We start from the raw sequence: 23,735 nt of genomic DNA on the forward strand, positions 1-23,735 counted from the left end.
TGCCCTCCAGTGGACTGAAGCCACACTGCTACTTTGAAGGGAGTCAGAAATTAGATGCGCAAATTCAGAGCGACTTCCAATCACGTTTTGTCTTGCCCTCTCAGTTACTGTATATTAGCCTACATCAGCAATACCCGTTTAGATAATTAAAAATTGCAGTGTGCCTCACCGATTTGGTATATTCTGTCTTATCATCCACTTCAAAACCAGCTGTGTTCACTTGACATGTTGCATTTTCTGTATATTTTACCTTCAGATTACAATCAACTAGGACCAGTAATGTAGTGGCAAATAAAAATTGTGCACTATGATATCCAACAGGTGAAGATCATAGGACAAACTACCAATAGACAGAAAAAGTGATTATATTTTTCAGGAAAAAAACAACCCTTTCCCTATAACTTTAATTAATTTGGCACTAATCTGAAATTAATAAGGAGCTGAACTGAGTTTAAATGTTATTGCCCTCCACTACACTCTTTTCTAGCACTCTATTGGTTCAGTAGCTATTCTTCCATCTCCAGCAGCATTATGGTTGGCCACAGCTTCAACATGCCATTTTAACAAGACACCAAATACACAGCCTGTCAACACAGGTTCCCGTGGCATCAACCCTTTCATCATTTGATTGAAGAGTTTGTTTTTATTAAGAAGGCTATACCAGACGCATAATCACTATACATTGATTTAACATTACCTTTACAATTAAATTCTTCACTGAAATTACAGAATAAATATATGCACATTTTTCTTCAAATCTTTGTGAGAGAGAAAACATTAAAAGTGCTTCCTACAAAGCCGTTAGTGGGTGACGATGGGGAATCCAGAAGCAATGGAAGGGGGTCAACAAAGTGCATGGAAATATCCAGAAAACCTTGAGCGTTGTCTTATAATAATATTCACAAATGTTTTACCATCCGTACATCGGCGCGTCCTTTTTACGAGAAGCACCCTGATATAGACAGAAGTCCTCATTAATAGTAATAACCATATTAATAAGATATAAAAATTAAATAGAACACTGAACTGTAAATGCGTTGCAGTATCTCTGTTCATAATGTGATGTGATAGTTCTGAGTAAATCCCCTCGCTTCCTGCACTGAAGCGAGTGCATGCAGCAAACTGCAGTTCATTTTAATACATGTATTTTTTTCTCTCTTTCAATCATTTCCTACAAACTTTATGTGCACAGCCTCCGGGTGTTTGTACATCCTAGTCGGGGTAAAAGAGACAGAAAGAAAACCCCCAAGTCAGGGAGACGTCCAGCTCCCGTGCGTCTTGCACATCATGGCAACTCCATAAAAATGGGTTTTAGTGACAGATGTATTTTAGGATGTTTTGTATGTTATATTCCCTGGTGCCCCTCTCATTCCTCTTTTGCTCTCTCTTGGGCATATAGAGATATTTATATATTATAAAAATAACGGCTGTTGACATTGCTGGCTACTCTGAAAAAAAGGCACTTCATTGAAATATCTGAGAATGGCCTCTCCTCCAAAGTGATTTTTTGGGGGGGGAACTTTGTTGTAACTGTTATATAATATTTTATTTTATATCATGCTGCTTTTTCAAGTTTATTTTTTCATATTGGTTTTGGGTGATTTTGTTTTGAGGGTGGCAAAGTGAATGTGTTGATTTTGTGTTTCATTTTTTTCGCCATGGGCTAGAGATGTTAAAACCGGTAAGATTTTTCCAAGACTTCGAGGTAATCCGGCTTGGTTTGAAGTTTGGCCCTTAACTCGAGGTAATCGCTTTGGGACGGGTCGGGGTAGCAGCCTTTCCCCGCCGTGAAAAGCAATGTCTCCTTCAGCCGAGCATCCTGCTGCAAATCCGGGTACTGCATGCCTGGTGGGTGCGCATGTGCCACATGCATGTCCTTTAGTTTGGGTACTGTCCCATACAAACAGTCTACAAAGCCCACTGTTGGTGTGGGCCTCTGACTGTCAATTACTGTAGGGCAGAGCCCTCCATTTTCATGAAATCCTGCCATGTCAGCCGTGGTGTGGTTGACTGTGACGATGGTGTTGAGTTGAGAGTTGGAGACGGCCAGGGTCCATTCTCTCTCTTTCTCTAACAAGGTTCTGTAGTTACTGTTGCTACTGCTGCCATTGTCTTTCTTCTCTGAAAACTGCGCTCTGTCGTCCTCTGCTATCTCCCCCTCTCTAGGCTTATAGATGGGGTTGTTACACATCTGAGTCACAGGGTGTGGGATGTAATCATAAACATGACCATGGGCATGTGTGTGACTAGTGTGAGTGTGTGTGTGCATACTGGGTGTCGGTTTCTCTGGTGTGCCAGTGTTACCAGCACTACTCTGCCTTGGTGGGTCCTCAAAAATCCTGCATTGCATTTGGATCCCCGTCAGATCTACTTCAGAACGTTTCCGGAAGGGCAGCTTCTTCCTGCGACGAAGAACAAAGGCGAATAGCCCTGCAGCCACAAACACAGCAGAGATGAAGAGGATGAGTAGGCTGAGGATGAGGACAGACAGTGGGACAGCCCCTCTCCCACCTGCCTCCCCCGTGTCAGAGCTCCCTGTGGTGAGGTCATCCCCCCCAGGCAGGGCCGGTGAGGGGCCTGAAGAATATTTGAGCTCAGGACAGATGACCTCAACCTCCAGTGAACGCAGGTCCTTCCCAAAAGCAAACTGAGGTGTCTTGCAGATAACATCTCCAACCACAATGACAGAGGAGAGTTTTTCGAGCCACTGTTTGAGGGGGATAATATCACAGGAGCAGTCCCAGGGGTTCTGATGGAGATCAATCTGGACAATGGAGGTCAGATGCTCCAGAACGCTACGCACAGGCAGGGAAAGGAAGTAGTTGTTACGGAGGTTGAGGCGTGCAAGGTTTGTGCCAGCAAAGGCGTCAGTGGGGAGGGAGCGTAACAGGTTGTCATTGAGGAAAACCAGCTGGAGGTTTGGCATCAGGGAGAAGGAGTTAGGTTGTATCTCACGTATGACATTATACTCAAAGTAAAGATAACTCAACATCTGAAGCCCCCGAAACATACCAGGGGAGAGTCTCTCAATGTCATTCCCATTTAGATATAAACTTTTCAGGTTTGGCAGGTTGATAAAGGCACCCTCCTGTACGTAGGATATCCGATTATTCCCTAAATGCAGTAAATCCAAACTTGAGAAGTTCCAGAAATCAGAACGGTAGATTTTCTGTATTAGGTTCCCACTGAGATACAATTTCTTAGCATTGAGGGGCCGAGGCAGGAGCTCAGAGATGTTGTGAAAGCCTTTCTCTTTACAGTTCACTGTTAGCCCCAGGTCATTGATGTGAAGGTTGCAAGTACATCCAGCTGGACAAATGATTGGGATGGGAGGCCTTGTTTGGTAGCCAGCAATGGGGGGCTGGTTCATGCCTGGGTAGATGCTACGAGGGGTTGGAGGGTTCTTTGTAGGCCGAGATCGTTTGGTAGGCTTGACAACTCTTTCCTTGTATTCCACAGAAGAGGCTGTGTTGTGAAAGGAGGAGAGCATGGAGGAAGGTTTAGTAGGCCATGTGTTCTCATTGCTGAATGGGACCCGGGGAATTCCCAGCTTGGCCTCAATCTCTGCATCGGAGAGCAGCGGACAGAGCTCACTGCGTTTGATTTCCCGTAAGTCTTTCCCATGTAAGTGGAATGGGTACTCACATGTGATCTCACCAACTAGAGCTGTATAAGGGATTCTCTCCAGCCATGTTTTTAACTGGACAATCTCACACACACAGTTCCAGGGGTTCTCCTCCAGCTGGATTTCCATTAAGCTCCTTCCAACGTACTCCAGCGTGCCCTTATACGGCAATGTCTTTAGTCTGTTTCCTCTTAGATCCAGATGTGTGAGTGACACAGACCGGAAAAGATAATTTGGGAGCACGGGGATCAGATTGTCATTTAGTATGAGCACTCTCAATTTGTGAAGGTGTCTGAATGCACCACTTTCAATCCGTTTGATAACATTGTAGTCCGCCTGGAGATACTCTAAACTCTCCAACCCCAGAAAAGTGTCGTTCCGGAAAACTTCTAGTTTGTTTTCATGTAGGAACAACCGTTTGAGTATTCCTAAGCCATTGAACGCTCCAGCGTGGATATCTTGCAAGGCGTTATTACCCAGATTAATGGATATAGCATTGTTAAGATGGAGGAAGCTGTTAAAGTAAAGCTTCCTCATTGAGTTTCTCTGCAGGTTGAGCTTGAAGGGACGACTCCATATCTGGGAGATCTGGCTGACATTTGTAAATCCTTTGCTGTCACAGTGGACGTGGAAAATGCCCTCTTTGACCTCGCAGTAGCAGGGCTCGAAGCAGGGTTCGTCGATCTCCTCGGAGTCCTCTAGTAGTGGGATTGGGGTGGTCCATCCTAAGGCTATGGTGCTCAGCAAGGTAACCCACAGCATCCTCGCTGACACCAAGGGGATGAAGTCTCGGCTCCAGGGACAGAGCCACTTCACAGCACTGCAACACAGAACAGAGGGAGAGAGAATGGAAGGGAGGGACGGAATGGGGGTAGGGAATACACACACAAGTACACACACCCCCTCACAAATCGAAGTCCAAGGTGAGAGACAGGCAGGAAGAGGAAGGAGAGAGAGGAAAGGTGCATTAGTTTCAGTAGAATAGAAGACAGCTTTTAAATGAATACCAATGAGTAATAGAATGACATTGAAGACTACTTTAGATGTTACAATATTGCAGGGTATTTCAAACAAAATATAAACCAAGCACTCTTGGATGGGTAATAGGATACCCAGCAACGCAAACTAATTTCTACATTCAGACAGTTAATGTCAGTATATAGGGGGGATTGCCATTTATTATACAGAAGATGTGCTGGTAAGGTTGCAATAAATCACCTCAGAGATGCTTATTGCTGTGAATAAACGAAGGCAACAGCAGGTGGGTGAGGTAAGTGATGAGGAGACACCATCCCCCGGCTGTATTTATTACATAACAGGGACCTCAATTCCTCTTTCGGTAAATTAGAGTCCAGAAAAGCATGTTGGAAATTAGAGTAGGTCTAACACAGGAAAAGAACGGGACGGAATAGGTGTCATCTTGGTGACCATTAGTGGGACGAGATGAGGGACTTGCTGAACATCCATCTCTAAAATTATTTTCAACATATTTATATATGCTCGTCTGTAGCTCATGAAAATCAGATAATAAAAGGTATATATATATATATATATATGAACAGTGCCACTAAAGCTACTGAAAATGCAACGTTTAAATATACCAGTGTAAACATGTCAAAAAACATGTCCAAAATAGAGGAAGAAAAGGAATTGTCCAGCATGTCCAATGATTCCGACGTGAACAAAACGGCAGAGCCTAGGCTATTTTGCCCTCGGCGTTTTCTTGGGTTAAATGCCACACGTATTAACCCAATGAATAGGGAAAACTGTCGACTTATTCATTGCAATTGAACCTGTCATTTGCCAAAAACACAATCAATACAACTTCTTCTGGCTTTCCCAATCGGTGATGCCATTTGAGGATTAGAGGAGCAACATTACAAGTGAAAAGCGCAGTGGGCGAAGCTGCTGCTCAGAGAAGCTCAGTTATGAGGCAGTGTTTTAGTAGATCCGGCCGGCCTAGAAATAAATAATATCCTATATATAAGAAGAGGACGGATAAAAAAAAAGTATTAATAATAATAATGATCATAAAGGTCTCTAAAATGTTGCTTTGATTTAAAAGAGATGATCGAAGATTCCGTTCAGTATAGTGTTAAAAAGTCACACACACACACACACGCACGCACATAGCATCTGAATATCTTTTCAGTAGGCTGTGACTTTTCATACACGCACGCACACATGCACGCAAAGCGCTGTCAGTTCAAACGATGGTGCTGAAAATCCAAAGGAAATGCGCTGGGACCGTCTGCCGTAGCGGAGCCGCTGTCCACGGTGCTGAAACCAAAAGCCCAGCGACAAGAAAAGACAAACGGAGGAAAAACAAAATATATTGTAATCCCCCTAAAAACGTGACAATAAAACAGGAAAATATAAAAGCTCCTTGAACACGATCTCCTCAATGCAAAATGCACTGTTTTCATCCCCTTCTCCACGCGTAATCCTCCAGGATTGATTGATTCCGCTTCCATGATAGAGATCAAAAAGCGCAGATGCGACGTCAAAAAAAGTAATAGCGACATTTACATAAATTAGAAACATTTCGTGCCTTATTACATTCCCTTGGAGTGTATCAAATCTGGTGTTTTACGTACTTAGTTTAGTGGGATTCCAACTTCACATATCCTCCTGCGGTGTGCTCTGTTGTTGCCCGTTGTGTCCCGCTCACCGTCCGATGCCGGGCTGTGAGGAAGAGAACAAGAAATGGGGGTGACCGAGCCGTTAGAGGAACAGGAGGAAACATAGAGGGAGAGATGGAAAGAGAGAGCAGGGCATTGAGGAGGGAGAGAGAGGAAGAGATGCGCATGTGAATTAGCCACGGATTCAAAACCAAGCTGGCGAGTTTCTCCACAGCCCTGTACTTAAATGAATCAAAAGTGCTGCTCATCGTGAGTTCCAATTTAATACGTATTCAAAGATTTCAATCTTGAATTTATATTAAATCAAACTAAGTTATTGAGATACGATGGCATCTATCTATCAGTCTAATCAAACCTGTCAAGAAATCTTGCTCTCATTACTGACATTTCCCCCAAAATAACCTTGCTGTCAAATACAGCGGAGAGCGCAGAGCGCTTATTGAAATACATGCCAAGCATAATGCAGCAGCCTTTCGTCGTGACATTGGCAGGAAAGCGGTGAATAAAGAACAAACGGCTATTGATCAGTCGTCTGGATCCCTACGATCCGTTATCCTCGATGTATGGAGAGCGCTTGCTGTCCCTTTTTGAAGTCCATGGCTATACAGACACCAATAAGCACATGAACACACACACACACACACACACACACACACACACACACACACACACACACAACACACACACACACACACAACTGCATGAGATTTCCCTTATGATACACTCCAGCAAAGACAAATATATCTTAAGCGCTCACCTTAGTTTCGTATTGCAATTGGAAAGCATCGGGAAAAAAGACCACTACTATGAATCTTGTTAGATCGCTCTCTTGGTCGTTCTCTCTTTCTTTCCCTATCTCTCGCTCTCTCTCTCGCTCTCTCTCTCTCCTTCTCTCACCCTCTCTCACTCTGGCTGAGGCAAAAGAGAGGAGAGAGGATAAATGAAGACGTGATAGGAATGCAATCTCCCCCACTCTCGCTCGCCGGTGACTCTGACTCTCTCCCCTTCTTTCTCGTCTCCTTTTTTTTTTCCTAAGCAGTTTGCTTAAAATGCAAACCCTCGACTTGTACCCAGTCCGCTTTCTCTTCCTCCCCTCTCCTCCTCCTCCTCCTCCTTCTCCTCCGCCGCCGTCGCCGCCCCCCGGGCGAGCGCTCAACAACAGTGTAGCCGGGTGAGAGTGTTCTCCTCTCGGTTTCAGGACCGTGTCTCTGTCCGGTGCAGTAATAGCAGGAGTCTGTGGATCATATCGACGTTGGGTCAGCTGCTGCTTTTTTTTTTTTGGCTTTCTTTCTTTCTTTATTTCTGTCTTTCTTTCTTTCTTTCTTTCTTTCTTTCTTTCCTTCCTTGGGATCCGTTTCCCTGTCGTGCGTCAGAGGAGTGAGGGGCTGAGCTGGGGCGGGGGGTGGGCAAAGGGGTGAGAGACGCAGTGGAGAGAGATCTGGCGGTGAGAGAAAGAGGAGGAGGGGAGGAAAAGAGTGATGGGGACGGTTGCGCTATAGTTCTGGATGCTGTCGAGAGGAGGAGAGGAAGCGAAGTGAGGAGAGGAGAGAGTGAGGAGCGCTCTGGCTTTCGCAGCGGGGGCGCGCATCAAGGGGAAAATAAATAAATGAGAGTCAGGGAGCGCGCCGTGCGGGGTCGGGGAGACTTCCAGACCTGTGGATGACAGTGAGGACGCAAGACGACTCTCTCTTTGCACGAGTTTAATTGTGTATCATTGAGATTGATCTAATAATGATCACAAGGATACTCAATTCTTCTACTGAGGGTAATTTTCTCCGCTGCAGTTGGGCGACCAAAATGTGGAGTTGGCAGCCCTCACCCTGCCAATACCTCTTCTCTCTGCTGTGGAGACGAAGAGGTTGACCGCGGCTATCTACAGCAAGCGGGGAAGAGGCAGGGAAATACGGAGCGCTTCATCTTTCCTCGCCGTTTGCGTGCCTTCCCCTGCTTCGCCTCCAGCGGGCAACACAAGCCCGTGTTGTGAGCAACAAGCCAAGCCGGAGCTCAGAACCACGACTGAGACACCATCACGATTTCCAGTTCCTCTGGCAGCTCTGCAAGGAGGGGGCTGATTGCAGTAGGAAGTTGAAATCTCCTTACAGTGTCTGGTTATAACACAAAATCTGTAATGTTGCCAAAATTATGGCATTTTACAGTAGAGCCATGATATTAGGCTGCAGTAGTATTTTATATTTGCAGTCGAGCACAGCAACTGCATAGAGAGGATACCTGGTATGTGTTAACAATCTGCTGTCTAATAGTCTATACTGCAAGGATTGTTACACATTTCTCAGGAGAACCTTCAACAGCAGAAAAGAACAACCAAAGTTGATGACTTATACTATTAAAGTCTTAGATAGCTTTAGATGAGATATTATAGGTGGCGAAAATGGTGGCCTTTGCTATGTGTTCTCTTTCTGTGACCATTTATGTGAATTCAATCTTTCTATAGGGGACACTGATCAAGGCCCCCGGTGGTCCCCTCACCCCACACACAGAATCCACTGACCTTCAGGATTATTTCTGAAATGATGCTGTTGTAGGATTAGATGAGTAAACCCTTATCCCATTTAAAACCCCTGTTGAGATTTATCACTTTCCATGTCACGGTGGATTAAAATAGGCTAAATGATTGAGATGAATGAATCTGCACTGCTGTTGTGCTCCTAAATGTCATTTTGTGGAGGTCAGGAGACACTTCTATTCATATTTTAAATGTATTTTGCAATTGCTGGGTAGTTCAGTGCAGAATCAAAGACAATGCATGTGTACCAGATCATGCCCTACATGAAAAAAAAAAAAAAAAAAAAAAAAAAAACTCTACACATACACATCTACACATGAAAATTAATAAATGAATACATTTATAAACAAATACTTTGGGATATCATCATTACAAATGTGTGTTAGTGTGTTACAATAATAATCATTTGCTTTGTCAGTTTTTTGAATCAGTCCCTACTTTATACAATTAAAGCAAATATACACAACCCAAGCCTCAGCCCATACACACCAATCCACACAAGCATACCGACACCCACCCACATACACGAGCAGTGGATGGGAGGTTAGATAAGAGTGTTTGGGAGCAGCTGGTGGTCTGTAAAACTGCCATTCTTCTTCATAAAAAGCCATCATTCACTCCTTCAGCCTGTCAGCTAATGTCAGACAGATTGACATAAGGCCACTACAAACCCTCCATTCAGCTTACAGGACAGAGTTTGTCACAATGAAGCTGTAGTAACCTTAAGATCACAGATCGGGGCTAATAAGATCACTGGTTAGAATTTCCATCTCGGGTGACACAGCAAAAACTGGACATTGATCTGTTCGGATTTGGGTTTGACAAGTATCATGTCAAAACAAAAGCCCTTGCTCTAAAATGAAAATCTTGGGATTGAGTGGCAAAAATGATGTTGTAATGACATAGAAAGATCCAGTCCTGAGGAGTTTGTTTGCTTACTTGATAGTTACTGTTTTATAGGGCTCTGCAGCACCAACAATATTAAATAATGAATGTAGTGAAAACAAGAAATATAAAACAGGAAACACAACAGCATGGTCGACGTACCAGAGTCTGTAGTTCGCATCCCATCTCCTACCAACAATCAACAGTACTTTCTTTAATCATGACCATAATCTTTTCATAACCTTATCCAATTTCTTCGGTTGTCTAAACCCTGACTATGGTGATGCAGATCAGAAAAAGAATATTGAAGTTGTGTTGCAGTGGTGCAAGATCACATAACACACATATGGGTTGATTTGGAAGGCAATTACTGTACAAACAATCTATTTTGCCATTTGGATCGAGGGACTTGTAAGAAAAAAACACCTGCCAAATGAGACTTTCAGTAAGAACAAGTTAAAGAAGAATTCAGAGGACTAAAAATGAGCTAAACTTGTGGAAAGGCCACAAAGCACAGAGGAATCATCTTCCACCCTAGACATGGGTGCAAAGACTGAACGATGTTCAAAGCTGTCATTTGATTGTAATGTTGAAAACAAGAAAAGAAAAAGCAAAGTCAACGTTGGGCATTAAAGTCAACTCAGTCATCACTGACCTTTTAAAGTCATCACTGCATGATGAAGGGACATCAGTGACAACTCTGTCATCGTGGACAGCAAGTAGCACTGCAACCAATGGGGAAGGAAATGGCTGCCAGTACTGCTCAATTCTGCAATGAAAAGAGACAGGAGATGCACCCGTACAGTACATACACCAGAGGGACGCCATTAATTCAGTCAAGTTTACAGTACGTGGTACAGCTACTATGTGGTAATCATAAAATAAAATGAAAAAAAATATATGCAAGAGTTTGGAACAAACTGTTTCAGACGAGGGTTAGGGTAAAGATTTGGATTTTTCATATTCCATTAATATGGTAACATAGTCAAGAGGTTAATGTGCAGAATTGCTGGTAGCTACAACACTTATACTACAACAAAAATGGGGAGAGAGAGAGAGAGGAATATCACTTTCATTTTAAAGGCCCAATTAGTACTTCAATAACCATATAAATTATAGGTACATTAACATATCATACAAGAGTTTAACTTCTTAATGAAAAATAACCATTTTCTGTAAACTATGACCTTCTAGCCAATGAAAAAGTTCACGCTAAACCCCCCTCACCCCTTTTAGCTGTCACCTTTTGAAACTTTCCATTACACCGTCTTTGCTTGTCATCGGGGGTTTGAGTGACATACCTCTTGCCACCTGCCTAAGTCCTTTGTGCACCACAAGGGATGGTGGGAGGCACAGTCAAATAATTCCCTATATATCAGTCTGTCTATCTGCCTGTCTCTCTTCCTGTCAGTCTGCCTGACTACTTGGGAGTCAATACGTCTGAATGCTGGTCTGCCTTTCCTTGCTGTCCACTTACATCCCCGCCTGGCTGCCTGTCAACCGGACCACCTGCCTGCCAGTCTCTCTACTTGATGGCCTGCCTATTTGACCGACTGGCTGCCTGCTTTCTTGTCTGTCAATGCGACTGCCTGTCTGAGTTCCTTTATGTGGCCATAAGTACGTGCCTTGGTCTTATATATAGCACAGACACACAAAGAGTGATTCAATCATACAGAGGAAGATTTTGGGAAAATAGTATGACATGGATCATTGTTTATACTGTTTATAATGTTTGCAGAACCCACCGACAGAAAAACCACAAATATCAAAACAAAATCAACATGTTGTTGTTTATCAATGCCTGAAGAACAAAAAAGAAAAAAAAAATTAATGATGCAGCAACATTGCAAAGAAAACTGATAACCAACTATCTATTTTTTTTTCTTTTTTATACTATATTCAGTGTGGATTGTGCATTCCAGTTTAATTAAGAAGAATGTATAAGGGGTGCTGACTGACAGCCACAAGAAGCTATAGATAAGGCTATAAAGGCCATTGTGTGGAAATAAGGAATCTGCAGCTGCACTCACTTTAAAAGTTTTCTTTGTAGTTCAGGGCCTGACCTTGAAATTTCAGTGTGTTTCCAGAGTGAGAATATGGTCTGGCCTAGGCTTTAAGAAGCAGTGGCTGGGGAAAACTTTGACTTGGAAAACTGAAAAGATTTTTCTTTGAGAAGATCAATTTATGTTTGTATTCAATTTGAACAATGCTCTCATTGTTAGCACCACAGAAGATTTTTTTTGCCGTTGAAGCCTGGAGAAAATTCTTAGTGGAAATTAAGCTAAACCCCATGTGCTCCTTTTAATATCAACCCAAGTATTATAAGTTTCTGTTGTAGAAGCGGATTCTCACAGGATTAGTCACTGCAAATATACTGGTGCCACAGAATAAGTTAAATGTCACGCTGGGGTTTGCTTTGGTGAATATTTCTTAAGTTTATGAACTCTGTGTGTGTTGGCCGCTGAGCAGAACTTTAATGTGGTCACGTCTGAGTGATTGGCCCGACCGTGCGAATGAAGTTCATTGAAGGACAAAAGAGCATCCAAATATAAAACGCAGACAAGTGCTCTCTCACACACATACACAGATACCTACACACACACACACACACACACACACACACACTATCTGACATTGAGACGGACAAAGTCAGTGTAGGAGTCATTGTCTTATGGGAACATTGCATTGTAAGGTCTCATAGTGTTTCTATTCTGACCTCATCATAAAACTCAGGAACAATATTGTCACTGTTACTGAAGTTTCTGACACTGTTCCAGTGTACAACAAGAGACCAGGAGAAGCATACCTATGGTAATGCAATGTTTTTCATTAGCTGCTTGCATACTTGCAGAATTAAATATAGTGATTTAATGGGGCACACTCTGTCCTGTCTGCCCATGTCACTGCATTCCATCTGTCTCTGCCTCTGCATCTTCTGTGTCACTAGATACAGTGAATGTACACACCTTTGCCTCTATACACACACACACACACACACACACACACACACACACACACACACACACACACACACACACTTCTGTAGTGTTAACACCTTTTTATGTTATGTTTGACATTTGTATCACAACAAATGGAAGCCTACACGCATATGTACCAAATAGGCTTATTTAAAAAATGAATACATTTTCTTATCTGTGTGCATTAAGAATTGCAGGCGGGAACAATTCTTTTTCTTAAAAAAGGATTTTCCAGTGCACAAAAAGTTTATTTTAGTTCACCCTTTCGCTAGACAAGAACATCATCATTGGACAATTCTGCAAAAACCCCGGAGTACGTTCAATGACAACTTTTTTTACGTCCAATGTCAACATTTAGAGAAAGATCGTGGATATGGTGGCTAAACTAAGGTTAAGGTATGGTTAGGGTTAGGCGAATAAAACACTTGGTTAAGGTTAGGGAAAGAGCGTGGTTAAGGTTACTAAAATCCTGAATGTTAATCTGTGATGGGAGGCAAATTCTGGTCTCCTGCATGAAAGTTGCACTCACTACACGCCAATTCAGCACCGTGACCTCCACACCCTGATTCCTCCTCACTACATAAAGGGAATGCTACTTCCCGCACTAGCAATGAACTGTGGCACGGGACATAAATCGTCCAATATGGACATAATTCCAAGGGGACACTGGGCCGCTATACTAGAGGTCTAACCATTGACATTTACTAGTGTACATTGTGCTTTCTCACTATACTTCAAATTACAAGATGTATTCCACAGTCTAGCCCAATGTACTGTGAATTTTGTTTTGCAGACACTTCAATTAAATCATATTTCACATCTTAACAATACAAGACTAACTACATACAACCATTTTGTTCCCCACGTTATTTTTGTATAAATCCCTCATAAGAAGGTCTTTCACACCAGAACATCTTTCACTAACCGGTAATGACACCAATCAGATCATTGACATGATGCGACAATTACCACTGATGATGTGATGATGTGATGATGTGTGTGTGTGTGTGTGTGTGTGTGTGTGTGTGTGTGTGTGTGCATGCATCCATGCCTGTGTCACGGCATGCACCTTCCATGCATGCGTGTTTTGTTTATCTTCTAGCAGTCATGCAGGATGAGTTTTTGAGCCCGTGGCCAGATGGTTGTCTTCGCCAAAAGCCTGTGTGGCGTGGCACACTCTCTTTTTCTTTCTCTCTCTCTCTGTCTTACACGCACACAAACACAGACACACACGTTCAGAGTCTACAAGCCTACCATGCCATCCACTTTCTCTCTCTAGCTTGCTGTAGCCCCAAACTGTCGGAGCAAAAATACAACACGTCTGCTGAGAGACCTAATTTTCACACACTGCTCTCCCCGGAGAGCTAAAGAGAGAGAGTGAGACAGAGAGAGAACAGTAGTTGCTGCCTCAACGAGTTTTTTGGGGTAAATTACAATGGCAAAAGGAGAAAGAGAATGATGGAGAGAGGTCTAGTGAGGATGGGGTGAAATCAGAAAAAAACCCACAAACACACACATGCACACACACAGCAAGGGAGGAAGAGACTAATGGTTGTGAATTTAGTCTTGTAAGCGTAAATGCCAAACACCTCATCAATGTTGGATTCCAACTCAGCTTTGGTCTATGAAAAGAAAGCAGAAGGAAATGAGACAATCAGGGGAAAAATTAGGGAAGAGGGCAAAAACTTGTTGGAGCCTCATGCTGGCTTTGGAATTCATAAAAGTTACTATTTCAAATTTTATCTTTCTCTCGTCTTTCGTCTTTCATTCATTTTCATTAGCCTTTAACATCTTTTCCTAGAGTTCCACATCTTAGGCAGAAGGCAAGGCAAAACAAAGCAGGAAGCACTAACAGGCTGCAGACTCAAAGATCCAAAACTATACGTAAGTTCAAGTTAAAATCATTGTCTTGTACCTACCTGCAGAGTCTGTCCCAAAATCAAAGAGTGATACTCCAGCAACATGTTCTTCAACAGACTTGAAAAGACAATGATGTGATGTTGTGATTTACAAGTAAAATTGCATAAATGTAACATAATGTGATGCTCACAGGAGAAGGGATACTGTAGGCTAGTGCTGGTCCCTGTATAAATATGGCTTAAACTAGCCTAAAGCCAGATGAATCAGAGCTAAAGCATGCAGCCATTTTGGGGTGTCATGAAATCAAAGAATGAGATGGTAATTCTCTTTTGTACTTTTCTTGGTGACATAGTGACACACAATGATCAGACTGTTGGTCTCAGAAGACAATGTAAGGCAGTGACGTTGCTCGTTGTTTTTTTTGTGTGAGTGCCTTTGACAGAGGGAATGAACCCAGAAACATGAATAAACTGGGTAATCTCTGTGACAAGATTAGCTCTGGGTTTTGGACAGTTTTTGTCAGTTTGACTGAGATAGAGAGGCTACACTGATAGAGTTGTAAGCTGTGACAGCTAGATAATCATAAACCAAATAAATGTCTGAGGTACCATTTGAAACTCGTGACAGATAACAGTTGAAACTCCTTTCGAATGCATCTGAAACATGCACCACGATAGCCCCTGAAGTTCCATCTCATTTTAAATGAATGCCACCTGCTTGTTTAGTGTCCAAATAACCATGTAAAAATAACCATCAAATGTCTCTGAAGAGCTTGCACAGTGTTTGTGATCAAAAGGCTCATATATAACCTATTATCCCACATTTTTAGTTCACCTTACTTACTAATAATTATCTGCACTATTAAGCGCATGAACAGAGTTGCATGCATGGCTTTGCCAGAATACTCTGCTTGGTCACTGTGCTGCAGGCATAAACTTTAACCACCATTATAAAAGTTGCAAGGTGATGAAGTGAGTCAGACGTTATATTTAGCCCAATGTTTTCATGTCCATGGGCATAATACGTAAAAAAAATCTAAACAATGAATTAATTCTGAAGAATTAATTTGAAAAATATTCCTTATTCTTTGCTGAATATGGCATTGATTTGGAATAATCTGGAGGAGGTTTTAACTAGATAAAACCAAGATATGTATTAATTGAAAACATGGTACAAAAAGTAAGTAGATGCCTTAGCAATGTCAGGTGCAACTGAAGACCAGTGTCTATGGTGCATGTGCTGTCCAGCTACTAAGGCAGCCATTTTACTTTCCAAGTTGCATGTGTAATGCAATAAATTTAGTTTTAGGGTTACAGGGGAGCATCATTAGATGTGCAGTACTGCATGACACACCAAATAAAGGGTCCATCTTTACTTATAACTGGAACCGAGAACTCTACTCTCTGCATGAATACCAATATTTGGCAAAATGTGCACTGTTACCTTAAGTCACTTCAACAATGACTCAAGTCACAAGTTGTACATTTGTTACTAAAAACTAATTTAGAAATGATCTTTTAGACATGAGTTTACAAGATGTTCATTCTTAGATAGAAGCTATCATGTCCAATGAGCAAATCATTATTAAACAGTAAGTATATCTGATGTAGTAATAATTCTCTGTTTGAGTTTTTGGCTTATATCGACCGCATTGTATTTATGTAGCTACAAAATCTGTCTTTGTTATATTTTTGGGGACAAGTTTACCCCTGGTGTCCAAAGAAGATGTGAGGAGCAGATGTATGGCATTGACATTGTTTTTCTCTCTTTCAGTCCCTCCCTGACATGTTTCCCCTGCATCCCAGTTTTTGACAGAGGGAATGGACCCAGATACAGGGATAACTGGGTCAACTCTCTGACCTCTATGTGGCAAGAGTAGCTCTGGGCTTTGGCCAGTTTTTGAATGTTTGACCAAGAGAAAGAGGATATGCTGAAAAAGGGACCCATAAAAACTGGTGTAATGTCTACCAGCAGCATTGGACAAACAAGATGCAGCACAACAGTAACACACAAACTCAAAGTTAGTAAGAGCATTTTTTCTTAAAGGTCTAATGCAGTGGCATTGGGATTATAATTGTCTTCATGGTTTGACATGTTTCTAATTGAATGAATTAATAAATGAAGTAGTAAGGGCAAAGACTACAAAATGGGCACTGATGTTAGCATTCAGTTTACTGTTAAGGCTAACCTGCCTCGTGTATTATGCTTTATTCTGTATAACTCATCTATAACTATCACATTAATGAAGGACTTAAAGCCAACTGACAAGACAAACCATGTTATGGCATAATCTAATCAACAGAAAATAAAGATTGGAAAACACCCATCATCATTCATTTACATTTTCTAGTCAGAAAACTATACTGAAACTAACTGGGAAATAAATGACAAAACTAGCTTCTTGGTAAAATAGGTCTTGAATTAGTAGGGCAGTCACATCCTTTTAGGGGGCCATAGGTGACTCTTTTGATTAACTGGGGTGGGACACATTTGGAAACCATAACCAGGACATGTGCATAGCAGCACAGGTGCTTTGTCCATTCACACCATTAGAAACCAGCAACTCCACCACATCTGATTATACACTCAGTTGACAGTTTTCATTAGGTACACCTTGTTAAAACTAATGCAGTCTAATACAACAGTCCTACAATAATTCCTACCTTCACAAAGGTTATAATGTTTAAGTTATACATTTTTGTTATAACTATTTTAGAGAGGTGTCAAATAAACTGTATGTATCATTTTGGAGGCTTCAGTTTGTGGTGCTGTTGAATTGAATTGTGTTCTACTGACAGGTGTTTCTATTTTTTTGTCCACCGCATTTATATCAATGAGAGTAGGCTAAATAACGCCCAATGCAAAATAAATCAACAGCACCCCAAACTACATTCTCCAAGATGATCATAAAGTTGAATCTACACCTCTCTTTCAACAAATACTGAACATTATAACATCCATGGAGGGGGGGAAGTATTGCAGGACTGTTAGTTTTAGCAAGGTGTGCCTAATAAACTGGCAACTGAGTGTGTTCTATTAGAAGAAGTCAGGTGTAGGGCAGAGGCTACAAAAGCTCTCATAACCATCTTTGGCTTTTGCTGCTACCAGTCTATCCCACCATCTGGCCATTGGGTGCTGAAGTTGAAAGGGCTATCATGCGCATCATCCAGTTGGTGCCATTGAAGCATTGGTGGCCTTGCTTCAGCTTTGTGGGAATGTCCTTATGGAGCCAATGGAAGCAGAATATAGTGTCAGTTGACAGATGTCTGTTTGTCATTCTGTGGGATTAGTAGGATGGCCTATGAGGAGTAGCAGCGGCAGCATATCCCTGTGGCTGCACTCCCACCTCACCATCAACAGGGCTGGTGAGGTTAGCCAGGAGATTAGTCTAGTCATCTGTATCAAAATGGTGGGATTCGCTCTTCCCTGAGCTGGGACCATATTTGGTCTGGGAGCAGTAATTGAAAAGGTGGTCTGACAATCATCAGTGTCATCGGCCAAATAGTATTTTTTGACAGTAGAAATGACATGTATGTATATTGACAGTTAAGTTAAATTGCTTGACTAGTTTGAACGGAATGGATGAAAGCCAGCTATTTCAATCTGGGAGTGATAGCAGGCCACATTTTGAATTTTCACAGATTGGTTTATATTTGAATCATAGACTGTGCCTTTAAGGTTAAAGGACACAATAACTGGAAAAGGTCAAACATGAAGAATCAAAGACGTCAGCTGTTGCTGGGATCTTTGTTGTGATGTCTACACTGTCACTCTGTTGTAGCATATCAAATTAAAAAGACTCTGCTTTTATGCACTGAAGAAATTAAGCGCTTCAAGTGACATACAAGGACAGATGTATGTCAGTGTTTGTACTGTATAGTAATGTGTGTCTGTGGGGAAATGCTTGTGTGTTTGTGTGGGTTTTTTGTATGCACTTATACAGCATATTTGTGCCAATGAATCTGCAGGCAGCTATGCATACAGTATGGGTTCTTGAGAAAGGTAATGAATTTGTATGTGTCCGTATGTGGGCCAGCATTTGTGTGTACACATGTTTGTGTGCATTGCCGGATACATAAAGTGAATGAAAACATTTCACTGCAATCACATGTGCGAGAAGGCATTCTACTCTGACGGAATATAAATAGGATAAAGGGTAATAATGATTTTATACAGCTGATACCGATGCATGTGTACTAATTGTCTACAAATCAGAGTTTATTCATAAAAATTAAGCAGCAGTTACATATTTTTCAAATAGGTCCCTAGTTAAGAGTCGGCGATGCAATCAATAGTAGTTGGAAAGCCATACATTATGGAAACTATTGACGTGGCTGGAATGTGTTTTGTACCTGTAAGATATTGCTTGGCTTAAAGACCCAACTGTGTAATAGATGTTTTGCAGTAATTCCAAACATTTTGCAACCAAAGATGTGGCTGAATCAGTTTACTGTGCTGCATGAGGAAGAGAAAACAATCCAAGAACACTTTTTAAAAGATTTTAAAAGTAAACAAAGCAGTCACAGAGAAGTACATGTAATTTAATCAACATAAGATGCGGATGACCTTCCCATCCACTATGTCATATTGGGCCACTTTTCTCATTCTGTATCTAAGCTAAAGTAATAATGTTGATGAGTTTTAAACAAATGTACTAGTAGAGGTATTTTGCATTTATTTTCATGAAATTAGGCTAATTGATGGTTAAATCAGTAAAAATAATCAAGAATGATGAATAATGAAATTTGGCTCAAAGTCTATGCACACCTACATTCCTTATTGTAGACTATATTCTAGTCTTGTTTGCATTAAATTAAGAATTAACACATTGTGGATCGTATAAGGTTTTAATTCAGTATGAGGAAATACTGAATTACTTTGCTGGATCGTACAATATGTTATAATTGTTCCTTTAACTTTTAGGGCATACTGTAGAATTGAATCTCATGAGGGACTTATTATATTATATTCTCTTCAATATACATTAATTGTGATTAGAATTTCTCCTACAAAACATCATAGAATTTCTATAAAATTAATGTGGATGGTGGATGTCAGATTTATTTTTTTTTAATAAGTCAATCTTTGCTACTGGGCTGCACAAGTTTTATACTTGCAAAATGAGAGAATAGCGGAACTGCTAAAAATAGCATGTTTGGGTTAATGCATACTTTTGCTATTATGACAAGAAAACGTGAAAAAGGGCTACCGCCTTGGCTGCTGTGCTTCTGGCCTTCAGGCAGCTTGGCCCTTGCCATAAGAAATCAGCTGTCCCATTACCTTGATACAGTCTGGCCTCTGAACTGCTGTGTGGGGTGTTCCAAAATGGAAGTGCCAGATGTCACATTATCAATAAATTTAGAAATCTGGAAAAAAGAGCTTCATAATATGCTTAGGCATAGATAACTTTGGCTGATATGTAGAGTTGATATATTGTTTCTCTCCATGAATGCTCACCCTAAAGGATTTGCTTCCCGAATCTTTGCACCGATAATGTTGACTGGGAAGGGTGAAGCTTGACTAAGACTGGCTCACACAAACATCAAGACGTATATGTGTGTATGGTGAATTTACACTGATAAGTGCCTTAAATCAATATGAGGGGAAACTTTATGAATTCGGCCTGAGGAATCCATTGCAGCATTTGGTTCCCTGTCAGAATTATACTTACTACAGTCATGAGGACCAGTAATTGCTTTTCCATTTCAAGCACTCTTCTAGCTCTTGCACTCTTGAACACAAGGCTAAAAACCCAATCTCCGGGGACTACGGAAGTAAATGGCAATTTGAGCCCCATCACTTTGCCAGTAGATTGTGTAGAGTATAGTGTTCTTTCTGCTTTGTTGCAGTTCTGTATGAGCCAAAGAGAAAGAAAGATGGACAGAAATATAGGCAAATTGACTGACAGACCAGATGACAGACTGACATACTCACTGGCAGGCTGGCTATGATGTGGACGTAACTCTGGCTAACTGGTTGAGTGAATGGATGGCTGAGCAAAGAGGCCTGACTGACTGACAAAGATTATGCACAACAGAGATACGCTAATATATAGACAGGGTGACTACTCCACTCAACAGCGGCAGATATTATTGTAAATTACTATCTCTTTTGCCAGTCAACTGACTGTTGTTAGTAACTAAGCAACTGATTGACAAGAGAGAGAGTGGTAAAATTGACATGGCAGAAAAATGAGAGAGAGAAGAAATGAGAACACAAACTCTGTCCCCAGCTCTGATTGGCTGAGCAGTTTCAGGCTCTTCTCTTCACAATGTCACCTACCTCTCCAATGCATTTATAGTCCTCTCTCTTTCTCTCTCTCTCTCACACACACACACACACACACACACACACACACACACACACACACACACACAAGAGCACACACAATTTCCCATAGATGCAGATGAAAATTAAGGATGTATATTTTAGGAAGCAAAGCAGAGAACATCAGCACTTTTGTCTTAGTATACTGTAATTGACCCCATTGAGTCAATCTTTCCCCCCCCCATAAAAACGTGACAGTACATTCAACCTTTCCAATAAAACACTCCTTGCCCTAACTATGTTTTGGTCCTGTTTGATCCCTTACTGCTCTTCTCCCCTGCATATACACATACATTCATATACTCAGTCAGTAGGCGATTTGAAAATCTGTCCCCTTTGTTAACCTGCTCAAGCGATGCTCTGTGCTTTGTCTTGTAGTGGCGCTTCACCTTGCTGCTTTTAATAATCGCCATAGAAAACAGAAACATAGACATACTGGTTTTGAACTGCCTGTGGGAAGATTGAACATGCAAGAGTCTGTCCATTCTTGATTAAAAGTTCTGTTTCCGCAGTCTACTTTTCTCTTTTTAGAGCACGCCATGTGAAATTATTTCTCCAACTCGTCTCGTCTCTCCCTGTGTGTGTGTGTGTGTGTGTGTGTGTGTGTGTATCTCACTCACTGACTAGAACCGTAAAGGCTAGAAAAGCAGTGCCTGTTTAAAATTGAAATGCTCCGTCAAAATGTAATAATTCTCAATGTTATCTATATTTTCTACAGCAGACGGGGGAAAGAGAAAGTGCAGCAGCAGCATGACAGACAAGTCGGAAATTAACAGAGTTTGGAGCAAAAGTGCCCTTGAATGCCCATATTTTTTTTGCTGTTTTGATTTATTTTTTCAATTAAAAGAATATTTGTGCAGCAAATTGAGTGTTTGAGAATGTAATAATTATATATTATGAGATTTTCATAAATGCCCCTAAAAAAAATTTAAAAAAATAAATAAAAAAGTTAAAAGGAACAAAAATTAGGCTACCTTCTGAAAAAAGGCACAAGGGAGCCCTCCTCGCCTCCATCTGTTATGAGGAGCAGAGGAATCTGGACCAAAAGCAAGACTCAACAGATGGCTAATGTAGTGAAAAAGACTACAGTTTATTTTACAACCAGGAGAGATGGATTAACTAAGTGAGCTGGGCCAATACGAAGAACCAGGAAGCTAGAATGGTCCGGAGACTGGATTTAAGTCTGGCAGAGCAGGTAGGCCGAACAGAGACAGCTGGCTAGAGCGGGTCCGGGAATAGAGAGTAATTTGCAGAGCAGGCGAGGTAATCAGGGACCGTGGTAGACTTGTGCAGTGAACCACAGTGGTAAACAGACAATCTGGCACAGAGTAGAGTGAAGAGCCGGGTGCAGATTTTGTTTTAACTGTTTAAACCTACTGCATATCCATTTTCATTAAAGCATAAGCAGAAGTGGATATGGTAATATTAGTATTATTAATATTTAGCACTTTGCTGTCCTCTACTCTGCATCTTTTATAACAATGATTTTGCATGCAATATCTCATTTAAGACATCACACATGTTGATTGCTGTGCATTTATGTGCTGTAGGAATCTCAAAACATCCAAGACTTTCAAGTCAGTGGATTGTTGCTTATTTTCTGGATATGATTGTTATCATGTTGTAAACCTAATGGTATCAAGAAGCTGACATTAAAGTGTTCGACGTCCAGTGCTTTATATCAGTAAATGAAGGCATCATACATACAGACACAGCCAGGCCTGTTGATTTTAGTTTTTCTCTCAAAATCTGATCATGTTCATGGACTGTACTCTGCACATTCCTACATGTTTTCAGAATTGGAAGAAAATTGAGATGCTTTCTAAGAAGACACAGGAATGAATAGGAGCCAAATATTCTAAAGTGCAACTTTTGCCACATGCACACACACAAAACCACGCTGCTGAGACCAAAATAGCAAGGACAATATGACTCATACAGTAATATGAGAGGCTTGGAGTGTGGGTGTCATCTTATATTAGCAGAAAGAGCTAGCATAATCTCCCTGGACACAATTGCACAGAATACACTAATGAACATAACTATCCAGGTTTAGTGTTGACACAAGAAAACAGTGTGTATTACACGCTGATTATATGCTTAATATTTAATAAGTGATTACTGCTCTTCAGCTAGCCTCTGTCTTTGATTTTGATGATTTAATTAACACCTTTTGTCAGAAATGCCCTTATGAACAAGTGTTTTGATTCGTGACTTACCAAAATCAAATGAAAGATTTTACATAATGTATTGAGGAATACTGAACGGCTGAGGTGTGGATGATAATCGCTGGGATTCAGGTAGGGCAGATTTGGTTATTAGCAAAATATAAAAGCAATTTATATATATCAATACAGCTATTAATATTATCAAAATGATTAATATGGATTAATAATTACGGGGCATCACCCTGGAATCAGGGTCCAATAACCGAAAGTGGAAACAAGTCTCAAAGGTGGCTGTCCACTTAGAAATGCTGATATTTAAAGTGCTATCTTACATTAATAATGGTGGTCAGTGAAGAGATCTCAGATGCTGTGGTAAGACACAATAGCTGTCCCTTTATCACACAGGAACCTGGCACCAAACTTACATTCAACAGCCGTGTTACTGGACTTTAGTGTGATAAAGCACAGTTATTAGCTTCCACAGTGGCTAAAAACTAAAACAAGTAAATGTGTTAGGCACAAAAACACACTGCAGTAAAGAGGACAAAGTGGTCCATTACTTTCCACAACAATGCAAAGCACAATTCACAACAATGAAGCTTAGATGAAATAACACAGTTATAAAATCTATCTCTGCCCAGCCACAAGCCTCTTATTTGAGATTGCTTCTTGATAGTGATTTGATGAGTTTCGTCCGTTTGACTTATCCGGCGAAGTCTCCTCAGG

General features: G+C 41.1%; 1 protein-coding gene across 1 annotated transcript; it reads right to left on the reverse strand.

The window, feature by feature from the left end:
• Window positions 1-597: 597 nt before the first annotated feature.
• Window positions 598-10,725, reverse strand: slitrk3a (SLIT and NTRK-like family, member 3a). Its single transcript, XM_044203181.1, has 3 exons — window positions 7,025-10,725; window positions 6,223-6,310; window positions 598-4,445 (listed from the first exon to the last, which is right to left on the reverse strand). Exon 3 carries the CDS (start codon window positions 4,385-4,387, stop codon window positions 1,673-1,675), a length of 2,715 nt encoding a protein of 904 aa, XP_044059116.1. The 5' UTR covers window positions 4,388-4,445; window positions 6,223-6,310; window positions 7,025-10,725; the 3' UTR covers window positions 598-1,672.
• Between the last annotated feature and the right edge of the window lie 13,010 nt (window positions 10,726-23,735).

Source organism: Siniperca chuatsi, linkage group LG7 (assembly GCF_020085105.1).
Source record: "Siniperca chuatsi isolate FFG_IHB_CAS linkage group LG7, ASM2008510v1, whole genome shotgun sequence".
In the NCBI taxonomy this organism is placed as follows: domain Eukaryota; kingdom Metazoa; phylum Chordata; class Actinopteri; order Centrarchiformes; family Sinipercidae; genus Siniperca; species Siniperca chuatsi.

Excerpts from the sequence above, each read along its gene's own strand:
- slitrk3a (XM_044203181.1), bottom strand. The coding sequence starts at position 4,387 with ATGCTGTGGGTTACCTTGCTGAGCACCATAGCCTTAGGATGGACCACC.